Source organism: Macrobrachium nipponense, chromosome 16 (genome assembly GCF_015104395.2).
Source record: "Macrobrachium nipponense isolate FS-2020 chromosome 16, ASM1510439v2, whole genome shotgun sequence".
Taxonomy (NCBI): domain Eukaryota; kingdom Metazoa; phylum Arthropoda; class Malacostraca; order Decapoda; family Palaemonidae; genus Macrobrachium; species Macrobrachium nipponense.
Window position 1 is genome coordinate 54,890,127 of NC_087209.1, and position 15,656 is coordinate 54,905,782.

The window sequence follows — 15,656 nt, forward strand, 5'->3', positions numbered from 1 at the left end:
ATTTAGTCGTAGTAATAGTACTAGCGGCTAGGCCTTTTTCGAACAGAGTTCTAAAAAATGAAATTGCCAGATTCGTAGTCATTGTCTGAGCATCTGATTCTTTTAGAAAGATGACTAATTTCCTCACTACTGAATTATACTGCCGGAGTGTCGATTCTCTTTTGTCTGATTCAACAAATAGTGTGTTTAGCGGGTCAATATTAGCATCTTTCTGTGCCGCAAACTTCATGAGGTCCATAAAGTTAGGGCATTCAGAACTCTTAAGGAAGCTGACACAGTCTGAATTTGTACCACCTGGGTCAGCTTTGGGTTGGGAATCCTTCTGGGCCGAAGTTTCAACTCTAGTAGAAGAGGAAACCAATTGCTCTTCGGCCAGTTGGGTGCTACCAATGCTATCTGCCCTTTGAAAGATCTGAGTTTGTGTAGAACTTTCATCAAAAAGTTTATTGGCGGAAACAGGTAAATCTTCTGCCAATTGCTCCAGTCTATGGACATCGCATCTGGCGTGAGCTAGAGGATCCAAAATTGGGAGCCACATAACATGGAAGTTTGTGGTTGGACTCCGTGGCGAACAGGTCCACCTGAAGGCCCGGAATCTGTAGGCAAATCCAATTGAATGATTTTGCATCCAGGGACCATTCCGATTCCAGCGGAGTTGTCCTGGATAGAGAATCCGTAATGACATTTCGTACGCCTGCCAGGTGAGTAGCTGACAGGTGCCAAAGATGTTTCATTGCCAACGAGAAGATCGCTATCATCACGTGATTTATGTGGCTTGACTTGGAGCCTCCTCTGCTTAGGCAGTGAACTATCACTGCACTGTCCAAGACTAGTCTGATATGAATGTTCCTGGCCGGAGCTAGTCTTTTTAGGGTCAGGAAAACGGCCTTTGCTTCCAGGATGTTGATATGAAGCTGGCGGAATACCGTCGACCATGTTCCTTGAACCTTCTTGTGCTGAGAATAGCCCCCCCCATCCGCTCAGAGAGGCGTCTGTGTGGACTACTAGAGACGGTGGGGGAAATTGGAGTGGAACTGACTTGGAAAGACTCTTGATTGTCGTCCATGGACGTAGTCTTTTCCTTGGTATCAGCGGAATCAAGGAGATTTTGTCTCTGAGTCTGCTGTTGGCTCTTTTCCGTGGTTGATGTCCTTCAGTCTTGCTTTCAACAAGAGATCTGTTAGTGAAGCAAACTGAAGTGAACTTAATACTCTTTCTTGGGTACGACAAGAAGCCCGTCTGTTTTTTAGAAATTGCCTCGTAGCTTTTGCTATCTCTTTGCACTTGGTTGGCGGAAGAGATAGTTTGTGTGTGGTTAGATCCCACTGGATTCCTAACCATTGAAGCGAGACGCTGGAATGAGACGGGACTTTTCCTTGTTTGTCTGTAATCCGAGATACTATAGGAATTTCATTACTTTGGCTGTTGCCTTGCGACATTCCTTGTTGTTGGGTGCCCAAATAAGCCAGTCGTCTAGGTAAGCTACTAGCGTAACCCCCTGAGCTCTTAGTTCCTAAACTATTGTCTCTCCCAGTTTGGTGAATATTCTGGGCACTATATTGAGCCCGAATGGCATTACTCTGAACGAGTAAGCTTGTCTTCCTAGTTTGAATCCTAGGTAGGGAGAAAAGTTTCTCGCTATCGGGACGTGATAATAAGCATCTGTAAGATTGATAGAGGTGGTGACGGCCCCACTGGGAAGTAAGGTCCGTACCTGCGAGACGGTTAGCATGCGGAACTTGTCGCATTGAATGTATGAGTTGAGACGGGACAAATCCAGAATCACTCTTAGTTTGTGTCCTTCTTTGGCACAGTGAACAAACATCCTTGGAACTTCAGGTGTCTGACCTTCTTTATTGCCTTCTTCTGGAGAAGGTCTTTGGCATAATTTAGAAGGTCTGTCGTTGCGATTTGGTGGAATCTGACTGGTGGAGGAGGCCCTTTTATCCATCTCCACCCCAGACCTTTTGATACTATATTTTGGGCCCGTGGACTGAAAGTCCAATGGTCCCGGAAGAGGTACAGTCTCCCACCTACCTGGACTGGATCATTGGTTGATTGAGGTCTTACTTCCTCTGCCTCCTCTGAAACCTCTTCCCCTGGAGTAGCTCTGGAACCAGCTCTGTGCCGGTAAGCTCCTCTTGCTCTACTACCTCTTGCTTGCCTATTATAGCTTTGAAAAGTTCCCTGCGTTTTAAACGAAGCGTTGAAGGTAGGGGATGTCATGAATGTAGCCGAACTTGAGGGCTGTTGAGTTGGCTGACTTTGTACTAGGACAAATTGTTTGCTGTGGTCGTGCCTTAGACGTCGAAGGTTGACCAAGCTGGGAGACAGGGACTGCTTGCACCACTGTCTGTGACTGAGAGGTCTGGAAGGGCTGATACCTCCTGACCCTCTTCCTATTTTTGGGTTGTGGTCCAGAGGCCTCAAACTTCCTCTTGAAGGGAAGGCCCCAGCGAACACGAAGGTTCTGATTAGCCCTAGCTGCCTCACTGATGACGCCATTAACTACGTCCTCAGGGAAGAGTTTAGGTCCCCAGATCGAAGCCTTAATGAGTTTGTTAGGCTCGTGCCTGATGGAAGCGTAGGCCAGGAGATGCTTCCTGCAATTCCGCCTAGCAACCACAAAGTCATACAGGTCACACTAGAAAGTCTGCAGCAGCGACTTTGTTAGGACCCGGAATAAAGGTTCCTCAGAGTAGACAGAGTAGACCGAATTGATCGACCTACTCAGTCTACATTTAGCTTCGAATTCTGCCTTTACCAAGGCATCTGGAATTCTGGGTAGCCTCTCACTAAACTGTGTGGAAGCACACTCTGGGTCGAGTCTGCCCACTGTAAGTTTCCGGAGCGCCTACCCAGCACTCCAAATCTCCGGGAAAGAGCAGAGAGGTAGGCTCTGTCTCTCTAAGTTGAGGCATTGGTTTCTCCTCTATTCCGGCCTGCAGAGTTAATTCTGCAATCTTGGAAGTACAAGGGGTCGGGATGTTTTCCTGTACCACGAACATGGTGTAACAACCTTTATTTGGCGTCAACTTCGTGTTGATGCACTCCAATTCTGAAAGAGTGCGGACCCATGCTGACTGTGCCTCTGATCCCTAGGATAGATCACCAACTCCTTGGGGACTTTGTCTACCCTTACAAAGGCTTCCTCAGCTAAACAATCGTAGCCTGGGAAGGGAAATTGGAGGCCCGCCGGGAAGAATTCATAATCTTCTACCGGACGGGTGCCACATCCCTCAATTGTCAGCATGCCCTCAGAGAAAGGAGCATGCAGAGCCAACCGCCATGGGTTGTTGTCCTCAAATGGCGGGAGCTTAAACGCATCCGGTACGACAAAGGATTGCTGTGTGCCTCCAGACTGAATAAGTCCGGCCAGCAAACTCTCCTGAGTTTGTAGTCTCTGAGCTAGAGACAGGATGGACTGTCCTGATGTTTCTAAGCCCGAAGCGAGCTGAGAAGACATCGATTGGAATCTCGAGTCTACCATGCTGCCTATCTTCTCCATGAGAAGATTTGCAAAAGCGTCAGGGTTAAAGCCGGATTCCAACGGTCTGGTTTTAGGACCTTTAGCTCTCGACCCCTTATGTGGGGAGTAGCTTTCGCCGAGGCAGTCAAAGGCTTGGTAGCCAATGATGAACCTGGCGTAGTCCGCTGGAGAAGGCTTAGCTGGTCTGGCAGCCTTCCGCAGGGACTTCTTTGTTAGAGTTTTCACCTTGGGGATTACCGAACCAGACCTATCCCCAAGGATCCTGGACTTTGAGAAGCCCTGGAAGGAAGATGAAGAAGATGGACTAAATACATTATTTTTAGAGCTAAGACCTCCTGCCTCACTTATGTCCCTACCTTCTTCCTGAGAGTCGATGGCCATAGGTTCTTGATGCAGGCTGATGTCTGCTACCTCTCCGGTCACTTCCTCACATAAACCCTCTTCCAGGGGGATCTGGGTATCCTGACAGATCCTCTCTATGATAGGAGCCACAAGTTCCCTAGCTACTGCTGCCGAAGTCCTGGCATCGGGATAAAGGAGAGAACACATCTCCTCCAACAGCATATAGGGGCATCCAGCGGTCACGTTCCTACCATAGCCACCCACCCAGATCTTAAGGTTTGCTAGTGAGGAGGCCTTGAGCACCAGAGGGGTCTGTAAGAAAGGACAAAATCAGATCCTCAAACATTACTAAGGTGCAGATGGTACCTACTGACTAATTAGTTACGTTTTGCACTAAGGCGTAACATACTTCGCAGCCATCCGGATGCCAGACTAGGATGTTGTCCATCTGCACCGAACAGCTGGCATGAGATCGGCAGACTACATGCCCACAAGGTTGTTGGAGAACGGCTAAACAGCCCAACTCCAGAAAGTGTACCATCTGTAAGTTAGAATTGATACATGAGTACACTTAAACTAGTTTTATGACAACTAGTTACAGGGAAAAGGTCAACGCCTCAGTAAGAATTCTTACTAAATATCAAGCTGTGAAAGTCTCCGCTTGCTATGGAATCCATAATCTCATTATCGTGATTGCTAATACCGATGGAACTGGCCTAATACGAGCAGAACAGGGAGCCAGGTAAACCTGGTCTGAATCTGAACGCACCAGAAAAGAGTAGCTATTCCAAGTTAATTGGAAAAGTATTCTAAAACTAGTTCCACCCCCACCAGAATGGGGGCAGAAGCGATAAAATAGAGAATAATGGAAAACATAGCGGCGGACACAGCAGTACTAATAACTTCCGGTGTGTAATAACCTGGCGAGAGAGATGATAGATCACACTTCGACCGGGAAACACAGAGCCGGAGAAGTACCCACAGAGATTGCATAATCTTCTACTCCTTGACCTCCTCCGACTAATCCCCCGGGAATAGTGCTCGACGCTCTAGCTGCCGTTCCCTGGAAGGGTTACTAGAACAGCGAGCTAACGAAACACCACCGGAAACAATCTGGACCGGAAGGAAGAGCACGGAGGGGGAAGGGTAACTAGTAAAATTACAAAAAAGGGGGTACTAACAGAGATTATGTAATCTACAACTCCTTAACCTCCTCCGACTAATCCCCCGGAAATAGTGCTCGACACTCCAGCTGCCGTTCCCTGGAAGGGTTACTAGAACAGTGAGCTAACGAAACACCACCGGAAACAATCCAGGCCGGAAGGAAGAGCATGGAGGAGAAGGGTAACTAGTAATCGCCTGGCAACAGCGACCGGTCAGGTGATTATCACCTTCCGAGAAGCCGTGGAAAAACCTACAACTAAAGGGGGCAGGCCAACTGACACCCTAAAGGAGGTACTAGCCGAGGCTATACTAAACCAAAATATTGAAACAGGAATTATTGGAAGTACTGACGAATAAAAACAATCCATCTACTAGCGTAGCCTAACCCTCAAAAATAGGATATACCGATCTGGTCGGGTGGCTTAGGACGGCGCCTACTGGAGCGTCACGAAAGAGGAAACTCAGAACCTAAACTAACCCTCCAAAATCGAATATATCAACCTGGTCAGGAAAGATGGGTCTAGCACCTACATTCTGTGACAAGAGAGAATTCTCTAGTAAAGGATCACCTTCCAAAACTAAATCATTAGTCTGGTCAGGATCGCCAGAACTAAAACCAACTAAGGTAGAGAGAAAAAACTCTTAATTGCCTAGCCTAACTTCCAAAATCTAACCTAGATCTGGTCAGGTAGGCTAGGAATGGTAATAATGCGGCCAAGGATAGATAAATATTCGTGTAGGACTCCCAACCTCATCAATATAATAGCAAATAATATTGTAACATAAACTAAATAACAATAAAATCATCTACATAAAATGCGTGAGCACCACGAAATAATGAGAGTTCTTTACTTCTCAAGTAATATGCGTAACACTAGGCTAGCCTAGGTCGCCTCAACACAATACTCGCGCATATAGTGTAATGAAAAATTATTGCACTCTCGTGAGGGAACCAAATTGCTCCTGAAGTCCTTTGAAAAAGAGAGAGAGGGAAACCCTCTAATAGGCTATAATTAAAATTGATAAAATTTATTAAAACAACCTATCGGAACCCATCAGGAGCAAAATGGTAAAATTCCACGATAACAGTAACATATACTGTAATGAGCAAAAGGGATAATGATTTATCGTAATAAAAAAGTTGAGGAAACTAAGTGCGAACAATAACATAAAATGCACCGTTGCCCAACACGTTCAAAGTCAGAAAAATAATACTCAACTTAGATGAAGATGCTTCTTGAAGTTCAGAAGACATGATAAATCCAAAATTCACAAAAATTCAAATTCACAACAAAAACACGTCTACGTGTCAACGAGTGCTATGAAGGAATGAAGTATCTTGGCAGAAGAAGTAGTGGCGAACGGAGGGGGCCCGTTGTAACGGCTCCTCTCTGGTGAGGGATTTTGAGAGAGGAGAGAACTAATTGGCTGGAGGTCTGTGGTAGTGGCATCCACTCGCAGTGTTTTTATACCAACATCTATGAAGGTGATCGATCCAGAGGTAGTAACTCTGGCATTCCATATGGCTTTTTTCTCTAGTATATTTAGCAATTATTTATACAGGCGGTCCCCGGGTTACGACGGTTCCGGCTTACGACGTTCCGAGGTTACGACGCTTTTTCTTAAATATTCAATGGAAAAATCCGTCCTGGGTTACGACGCTTGTTCCGAGGTTACGACGCTGACTCTTCCGACGCTCCGAGTTAACGACGCTTTTAAAAAACGCATACTATGATAAAAATCCTTTATAGTTTAGCACAGTATATTAATAAAAATAAGTTTCTGGTTAGATTACAACAAAAATTTTGAGATTATGATGATTTTCGACACTTTTTATGTTGTATTTTTCTATTTTTTTTAGTGACGCCTCATATGCGGAACTAGTTTCCGAGCCGAATTTGAATACCTACTAGTTTACATATAACAGTCCAAAAGCGCAAATAATGAAAAAATCATTGCTTGTTTCCAGTAATAATAACAAAACGAAGTTTCTGGTTAGATTACAACGCAAATTCCAAGTATCCAAAGAGAGACATTATCCAGTAATTTGATCAGAGAGAGAGACGAGAGAAGAGAGAGAGAGAGAGAAGAGAGAGAGAGAGAGAGAGAGAGGCGTCTTCCGACGCTCCGAGTTAAGGACAGAAGTGTTCGTTTCGTTAAACGGCCTCTGACTCATGCCAGTAAATGTTTTGTTGATACTAATAATATAAGCCTATTTAAAGATACGTTTACTTTTACTTTAATTAGTCTATATGATACGTAAATAGTAATCAACTGTTCTTGTAGCCCTCAATATTTGGCAAAATCGAAGTATCCAAAGAGAGACATTATCCAGTACGTAATTTGATCAGAGAGAGAGAGAGAGAGAGAGAGAGAGAGAGAGAGAGAGAGAGAGAGAGAGAGAGAGACGCTGTGGCAACAATGGTCTCGGGGTTTTTATAGCTTCCTTCTGCTTGATGATCGTGGATAGTTGGTAGAACAAGGATTTCGACCATACTCATTTGCCAAGAAATCGACGATACGAACGCCACGTTCATGCTTTGCTATAATTTCATGTTTTGCTTCCATCGAAATCATTTCTTCTGGGTTTTTTCTTATCACCTGCTTTGTCTTTAGCTTTGAGACCCATGGTTAATAATAAAATAGACAAAATAACACGAAAAATAGGCGCAAATACAACGAACTAAACAACGACGTGTTAACATGCAGCACCAACAAACAAACAGACTGAACGCCATTTATCGGTCGCCTATACAACTAACACTCATCGCAAAAATCGTATCTCAAATATTTCGTTTGTATATCAAAGCTTGTATTTTCGCAAATTTTCTGTTATATCTCAAAACATTCGTATATTAGGGCAATCGTATGTCAAGTTTCCAATGTAATTTGATCAGAGAGAGAGAGAGAGAGAGAGAGAGAGAGAGAGAGAGAGAGACGCTTTGGCAACAATGGTCTCGGGGATTGACGTAACGTTTATTTTCTGAACAGATAGGACAGAGAAGTGTTCGTTTCATTAAAAAAGGCCTCTGACTCATGGCAGGAAAATGTTTTGTTGATACTAATATATAAGCCTATTTAAAGATACTATACTTTAATTAGTCTATATGATACGTAAATAGTAATCAGCTGTTCTTGTAGCCCTCAAGATTTTGCAAAATCACTCCAGGTTGTACATAAAACTTCAAGAATGTAGTGTCACCAGAGGATTACAATAGTTTTTACCTTCAAGAACCAGCATTCTTTTATGAAAATAACTCCAGGTTGTACATAAAACTACAGGAAACGACATGTAGTGTAACCAAAGGATTACAAGTAAGGTTTTTATAACTTTTTATTAGTTTAAGACATATTTCCAAGCGTCGTTCCGGCTTACGACGATTTTCGGGTTACGACGCGTCTCAAGAACGGAACCCCCGTCGTAACCCGGGGACTGCCTGTACCTTGAAATGAGTGCTATAAGGGACATTTCACTGGGCGACACAGGCCAATCCCAGAAATAATAGTAGTGACAGATTCTGCAGGTGACACTTTACAAAAACAGAGATTAAGTCATTTAGGGAACAAACGACTCATTTTCCCATCTTCCCCACAAAATTAGATCTTCTTGCCTCATGGCTTAGGATGCTATGTATGAGCGAATTGCTGCCATTTTGCAGTCGGGTGATCAGACTTGACATTGTTCCCCTTACAATGATTTTTAAATTGTTCAGATGGTTTTCTGTGAACATCTGTGTGGCGTAGTGATAGCGAGGAGTTTTTGTGAGGGGTCTCAAAATGTCATTTTGAATGATAGTGATATGTCTCATGGTCTCTTCGGTGTAGTTCATCCGCAGGGAGCACCCATAGATACTGTAGCAATATGAGCAGAAGAGCAGCAGTTTCAAGTCTCGGTGACAGAAAGCAAACTTCCTTTCCATCATGTTGCCAGTTGCACATAGTTTACAACACTTTAGTTCTATATCTGCCGTATCTTTTATGTTATCTGTGATAATGTGACTCAAATACGGAAATTTGTGCACAAATTCCAGATGATGATGTCTGAGGAAAATTTGTTGTTCTGCAATATGCTTAAGTGATCTGAGAAGCAGTGACATGTACTGGGTCTTGGATTCGTTGTATAGGATATTGAATTCCTCTGCATATTGGCGGCAAATGTCGATGAGTCACTGGAGACCTTGCACTGATGGGGAAATCAGAACCATATCGTCGGCATAACAGAGATTGTTATAGTTGTTATGTTGACAGTGCATCGAGTTTGGAGTGATTTCAGTTTAACATTCAGGGCATCTGTTTATGTATTAAAGAGGTATGGTGAGTGAATGCCCCTTGCTGAAGCCTGTTTAGGGAGCTGAAGGTGTATGGCAATATGTTAACCAATTTGACACAGAATTGCTGATAAGGTCCACCCTACTCTGTCTGAAGTGTCCATTCCTTCCAGGGAGTGTAGTGAATTATCTAGAACTTCCCTGCTGCTGATAACCTGTAACTTTACCCTTTACTAAAATTTTATCTTGGTGGTTTGGATTTATTTATTAGGAGCCAAGCCATTTCATCACCTTTCCATTTGAGTCCTCAAACCCACCCACATTCCCTTATCAAAAGGCATGGCAGGTGTAACGAGGAAAATAGCTGACAAATGCCCTGCTGCTACATCTGTATGAAAGGATGAAGGGAAAACTGAGGCAGTCACTGTAGACAAGAGACAGAGCCCTCTTGTCTTCAGTCCTTTATATTTTATCAGTGTTCCAGCACGCAGTGTTAGAGCCCTCTTGTCTTCAGTCCTTTGTATTTTATCAGTGTTCCAACATGCAGTGTTCTGGCTGAGACCAACTAGTATAAGAGAATTCTTTGAAATTGGTTGGTCTGTTTTATGGAGCCTTGGGCGGAACCATGAGAGTGCAACTCCTTTGAGGACTCTCAGTGGCTACCAAAAATAGGCTTATCCCATCTCCAAACTTTACATGAATAAACACAGGAAAGAAATCTTTATCCTGTGAAAAAGAAACTATAAATATAAGAAATGGGTTTTACAATTTAGTGTGTACTGCATATATAAACTATATTGGGAGGTACCCTATCATGAATTATTATTTATTACAGTTATGGCACAATTTTGAGTTACAGAAATATTCTGATATTTGTAGGATTGTGTATATTATGATAAAACCTAGCCTAACAAAACCAAATTGAAATATACTAATATATGTAAGTCATATTGGGTTGAAACTTGCCTTACAATTTGACATTTATGTACCATCCATTAAGCTATATTGGTACATACTATGCTTCACTTTAACATTAGCTGTCTTTGCAAAGTTTAGAAACCCATGGCTTCTAGTCTTTCTAAATATTGGAACTTATAGTAAAATAGTAAAAACCAGTAGTATGGGGAAGTATTTGTTACATCTTGCTAAGCGGGACCCATATAAAAATTTATTGGAGCAATTTTACAAAATCACTGTTTTACAGTGATATTATAAATGATATTAAAGTTAACTTGGGGGATTGTTATAATTCTAAGGGCTTTATCTAGTTTCCCAAAGAAAAAAAACTACTTACTAATTTAAAACCAAGCCATGAAGATTAGCTCATAAGGAGACAGCAAATCAATGTCAGAACTTGCTTTCCATGAAAAAATTCTAGGCAATAACAGTGTTCCTTACACAATGAAATAAAATTTTCAATGTTCGTATATTGAAAATCTGTTGACTAATGATTTTGAATGAAAAAAATTAATGCTAAAGGGAACTGCAAAATGCATAATCTAGCTTGATAGCCTATAATTTCAAAATTCATACCTAACTGTAGAAAATCTTAAGGAACTAAATTTTTTAGGGGGCTTAAGACTGTATACCTAACTTTCCTTAGCAGATAGCTGCAACATCTTGTCAAGTAAGGCCCTACAAAAAAAAAATGTAGATTTTGGAGCAATGGGTATTTTCACTCTGGCTGATATAAGAGTGTTTGTGAACATGTCCGACTCGTGCACTAATAATCGCTTGAATCCATTGATACTCTATCACTGTGTCTACAGGCACTATTCTAGCCGGTACCAGTTAGAGAATTCTTTGATATTGGGTGGAATGTCTTATGGAACCCTTGGCAGGAGCACATGGCTAACTCCTTTGAGGACCCTTGGTAGCTATGCTATCAGAAATTTGCTTTGGCACATTGTCATCCCCCTTGCTCTAGGAATTTTGTTTTGTGAGTGGTGTCTTGAAGACTGGTTTTATAAAATCATCATGAGTGCCTTATTTGTGTAACCATTGTCTTTTTCTCCATGATAAAACTTACACTATTGAAAGTTACTAGTTCATTAATTAATATGATATTACTTTGTAGACCATGTAATACTTTTATTAAACATCAGTCAATGCTGTTGACAACTTGATTGCAATGGTCCATGGATTTGTCCAATAATTCCAGCCAGTAAAATAATTAAAGCAGTTGAAAAAGTTTTGGGTGTAGACACTAACTGGCCTTTTAACCTCTTCATTACCGAAAGTTTGTTTGGAGGTAGGTGGGTACCACCATTCAAGTCTACTACACCGCACCGGGTGCATAAAGGTGGTATGCGTAGTACCACCAAAACTCCTCTTTTCAGATAGGGACATTCCAATCATTCTGTAATTTCGGCTTGAAGAAGTTTGGAGCAAATAAACAGTATGACACGATTGCCAGACGTATGATGAACCCAAAAAAATATTATTATTGCTATAGTAGTGTGTAGGTGACAGATGAACTGCGTCTCAACAAAAAATCACAAAACCAGACAAGCGTAAACATGTAATAACTTCTACCCAAGTAAAAAACCAGTTTGTATCATCATTTACTGTATTTATTTATTTATTCACATTACATTTTACAAATAAAAGATATGAACACCAGATAAATGAAGGTAGAAATGAAGCCTTATAGTACTTTTATATATATAAAAAAACCAAACCAGAGAAAAAGCGATTTTTTCTGAGGACAAGAAACTTGAAAAATTAGTTTAGATACCCCTGATGCCCCTAAAGTTGTTTTCTGTGATGAAACTAATCTTAGAAAACGTAGAAAATGACATTGACCAATTTTTGAAAGATATACTATAAAATTTGCGATTTCCATATTTATTGGCGGGGCTTTCGCTTTAGTTTTTGCTCTTTTTTTTGTTATTACGTGCTTATTTACGGTTATCTATTTGATTAATTTAACTTTATGTGCATGTTCCAGGTGCGATATACCAACATTCTGTAAGACCGAATTTCTATTCAAGACCGTAGTTTTCCTTTCTCACCGACCACCAGTGTCCCGTTGTACAAGGGACACTGAGTTTCACATTTTTTTTCATAAAATCATTTATTTTCCCTGTATGGATGATCAAACTAACAGAGAATATGCGTTATTTATATTGCTAATAATACCTGATAATTTCATTAGCCTGTCTTGATTAGTGTATTTTTGGCAAATATTTTTACGATCGGCACCCCTCCAAACTTGAGTCACTACCGAGAGATTCAGTTCGGCAGCAAACGCAATGTTTACATTCTGCTCACCCACCCGGTAAAGAAGGGGTTAACCCTTAAACGCCGATTGGACGTATTATACGTCGACATAAATTGTCTGTTGGGTGCCGATTGGACGTATGGTACGTTGATATAAAAAATTTTTTTTAAAATTCGCGGAAAAATACTTGTAGGCCTACCAGGCGAAAACTTTTGAATCACGCGCCTTGGGGGATGCTGGGAGCTCATGGATCAAGGCATTGTTTTGTTTACAATCGTTACCCAGGCACGCAAGCGCGAATTTCTTTCTTCTCGCAATAAAAACATCAGAGACACATCTCGGAAATTATTTCGTCACTTTGACATAATTTTTGCACCATTTTATATTAGCCATTACATGGAGTATTATATATGAAAATGTGTGCAATTTCATGTAGAATACAACTAAAAACAACTCATGGTTGTAGCTTTCATCAGTTTTGAAATATTTTTATATAAATAATGATAAGTGCCAAAATTTCAACCTTCGGTCAACTTTGACTCTACCGAAATGGTCGAAAAACGCAATTGTAAGCTAAAACTCTTATATTCTAGTAATATTCAATCATTTACCTTTATTTTGCAACAAATTGGAAGTCTCTAGCACAATATTACGATTTATGGTGAATTTATGAAAAAACTTTTTCCTTACGTCGGCGCTGTAACTCTTCCGAAAAAATCATAAATTTTTTTGTCCGATTGTCATAATGTTTGCACCATTTTAAATTAGCCGTAACATAAAGTTATATATATGGAAATGTGTGCAATTTTATGTAGAATACAACTAAAAACAATTCATGGTTGTAACTTTTATGAGTTTTGAAATATTTTCATATAAATAACAATAAGTGCTAAAATTTCAACCTTTGGTCAACTTTGACTCGACCGGAATGGTCGAAAAACGGAATTTTAAGCTAAAACTCTTACATTCTAGTAATATTCAATAATTTACCTTTATTTTGCAACAAATTGGAAGTCTCTAGCACAATATTTTGATTTATGGTGAATTTATGAAAAAAAAAAACATTTCCTTACGTCCGCGCTGTAACTCTACCGATATATGAAAATGTGTGCAATTTTATGTAGAATACAACAAAAATAATTGAAGGTTGTAGCTTTTCTCATTTTTGAAATATTTGCATATAAATCACGATAAATAGAAAAAAAAACCATGTTCGGTCAACTTTGACTCTACCGAAATGGTCGAAAAACACAATTGTAAGCTAAAACTCTTGCAGTCTAGTAATATTCAGTCATTTATCTTCATTTTGAAACAAATTCGAAGTCTCTAGTACAATATTTAGATTTATGGTGAATTTAAAAATAAAACTTTCCTTCCCTCTGCGCGCAGATTCTCCGTCGCAAATCTCCGAAATGCGTACGTCGCATTCTCGTAATATTTGCTCCATTTCATATTAGGTGTTTCATAGAGTTTTATATATGAAAATGTGCACAATTTCATGTAGAATACAAAAAAAATTGAAGGTTGTAGCTTTTCTCATTTTTGAAATATTTGCATATAAAAAAAATTATAAAAAAAATTCGACATTTGGTCAACTTTAACTCGTCCGAAATGGTAAACTACTGCAATTGTAAGCTAAAACTCTTACATTATAGTAATATTCAATCATTTATCTTAATTTTGAAACAAATTGGAAGTCTCTATAATAATATTTTGATTTATGGTGAATTTTTTGAAAAAAAAAAATGTTTCCAAATCCCGCACCGTTACGAATTCATGCATCCATTTTTGTTAGAAATAATTTTCTATTTTTTCTTGTTGTTGTCTTTGATTGTTTTACAATGTGTTATATACATACCAAAATGATTGCAATTTAGTGTACAATACAATGAATAAAAAATTAACTTGTTAGCTTTAACCGGTTTGCTCATAGCGCGATTTGAATACAATTATATATGAAATTTTGTTTTTGCGCTATCATATATCGCATTATTTATATATGATAATGATATTTTTTTCATTTCTGATAGTTACATACTAAACTTCAGGCAATGACAAAAAAAGGAGCCAAAAATGAACTCTTAATCTTGAAAACTAAGCTCGCTGTGATTTTTTGAAAAAAATATTTTTTCTTCGGCGCTCACTCCGAGACTTCTCCCCGACATACGGGAGACGATTTTTATTATACCCCTTCGGCGTTAAAGGGTTAATTAATTACAGCAAGCAGGAATGAGAATATGATGATTATCAGAAATTGCACCAAATAGATAAAGATTAAGAAATTGATGCCTTGTACACTTAACAGATGTGAAATGATGACCAGTAATCTATGGTTCTGAAAAAAATGTGAGAATGAAATTAATAAGAAATTAGAGTTATTGTCATTATTTCTGATGGATAAAATTTTTCAGTTATGCATGATAAAAGGACTGGCACGTTGATGTCATTAAATAATTTCTTTATGCTTATATGTATCTACATGGCATGTTTAGTTGTTTTTCAGACAACTGTGACAACTGTGCTGCTCTTTAGGATTTCTATTCTTTTCTGAAATTGTCTGTAATTATTAGTATATCTGTCACTCACATTCACCAGTTTCATTTTACCTCATTTTTTTTTTATTTTTAACTGTGTTTTTATGAGATGAGATGTGTAATGATTAGTGGCTCCTGCTAATGTATAAAACAATAGCATTAGCAAGAGTTTGAAAGATTTCATTTTGCATTTCATTTGCCCCACATTTTTTTTGAAAGGTGAAGAGAATTTCTAATTTAATAAGTAAGGTAGTTGATGGTTGGTACAACCCAAAGTAATTTTCCATACTAAGCCAGCAGTTTCTTTTGTGAGTATATGAAAACTGTCAATTCTCTTTTCATAGTCCATTATATTTATTCCACATTTCATTGCATTCCAGATTCACTTGATTGTGACTGTGCCAAAGTATTATGATGAGATGATAACAAGAGAAGTAACTGTGCAGATGATTGTATCTTCTGGTAGCAAAAGATCAGAACCCCATCACTTCACCTACTTACCAGTTGTTTCCAAGAAGGGTGAGAAAATGGGCTAGCTTTGAAAGCTGCCACTATGTATTGCTTGAACCCATGTCTGTGCTGGCCCATTCAGGGGGAAGGGAGAGGATAATCATCATGCTGATATTCTTGTTGAA

At 39.8% G+C, this 15,656-nt stretch overlaps 1 protein-coding gene across 1 annotated transcript in view; it reads left to right on the top strand.

Annotated features, from left to right (window-relative positions):
• LOC135195700 (nuclear factor of activated T-cells 5-like) overlaps positions 1-15,656 on the top strand; it is a gene marked incomplete in the record, with an annotated part of 221,671 nt that overhangs the window by 130,752 nt on the left and 75,263 nt on the right. The window contains 1 exon segment of the mRNA XM_064222099.1: positions 15,402-15,540. Coding sequence (XP_064078169.1) covers positions 15,402-15,540 — 139 coding nt within the window.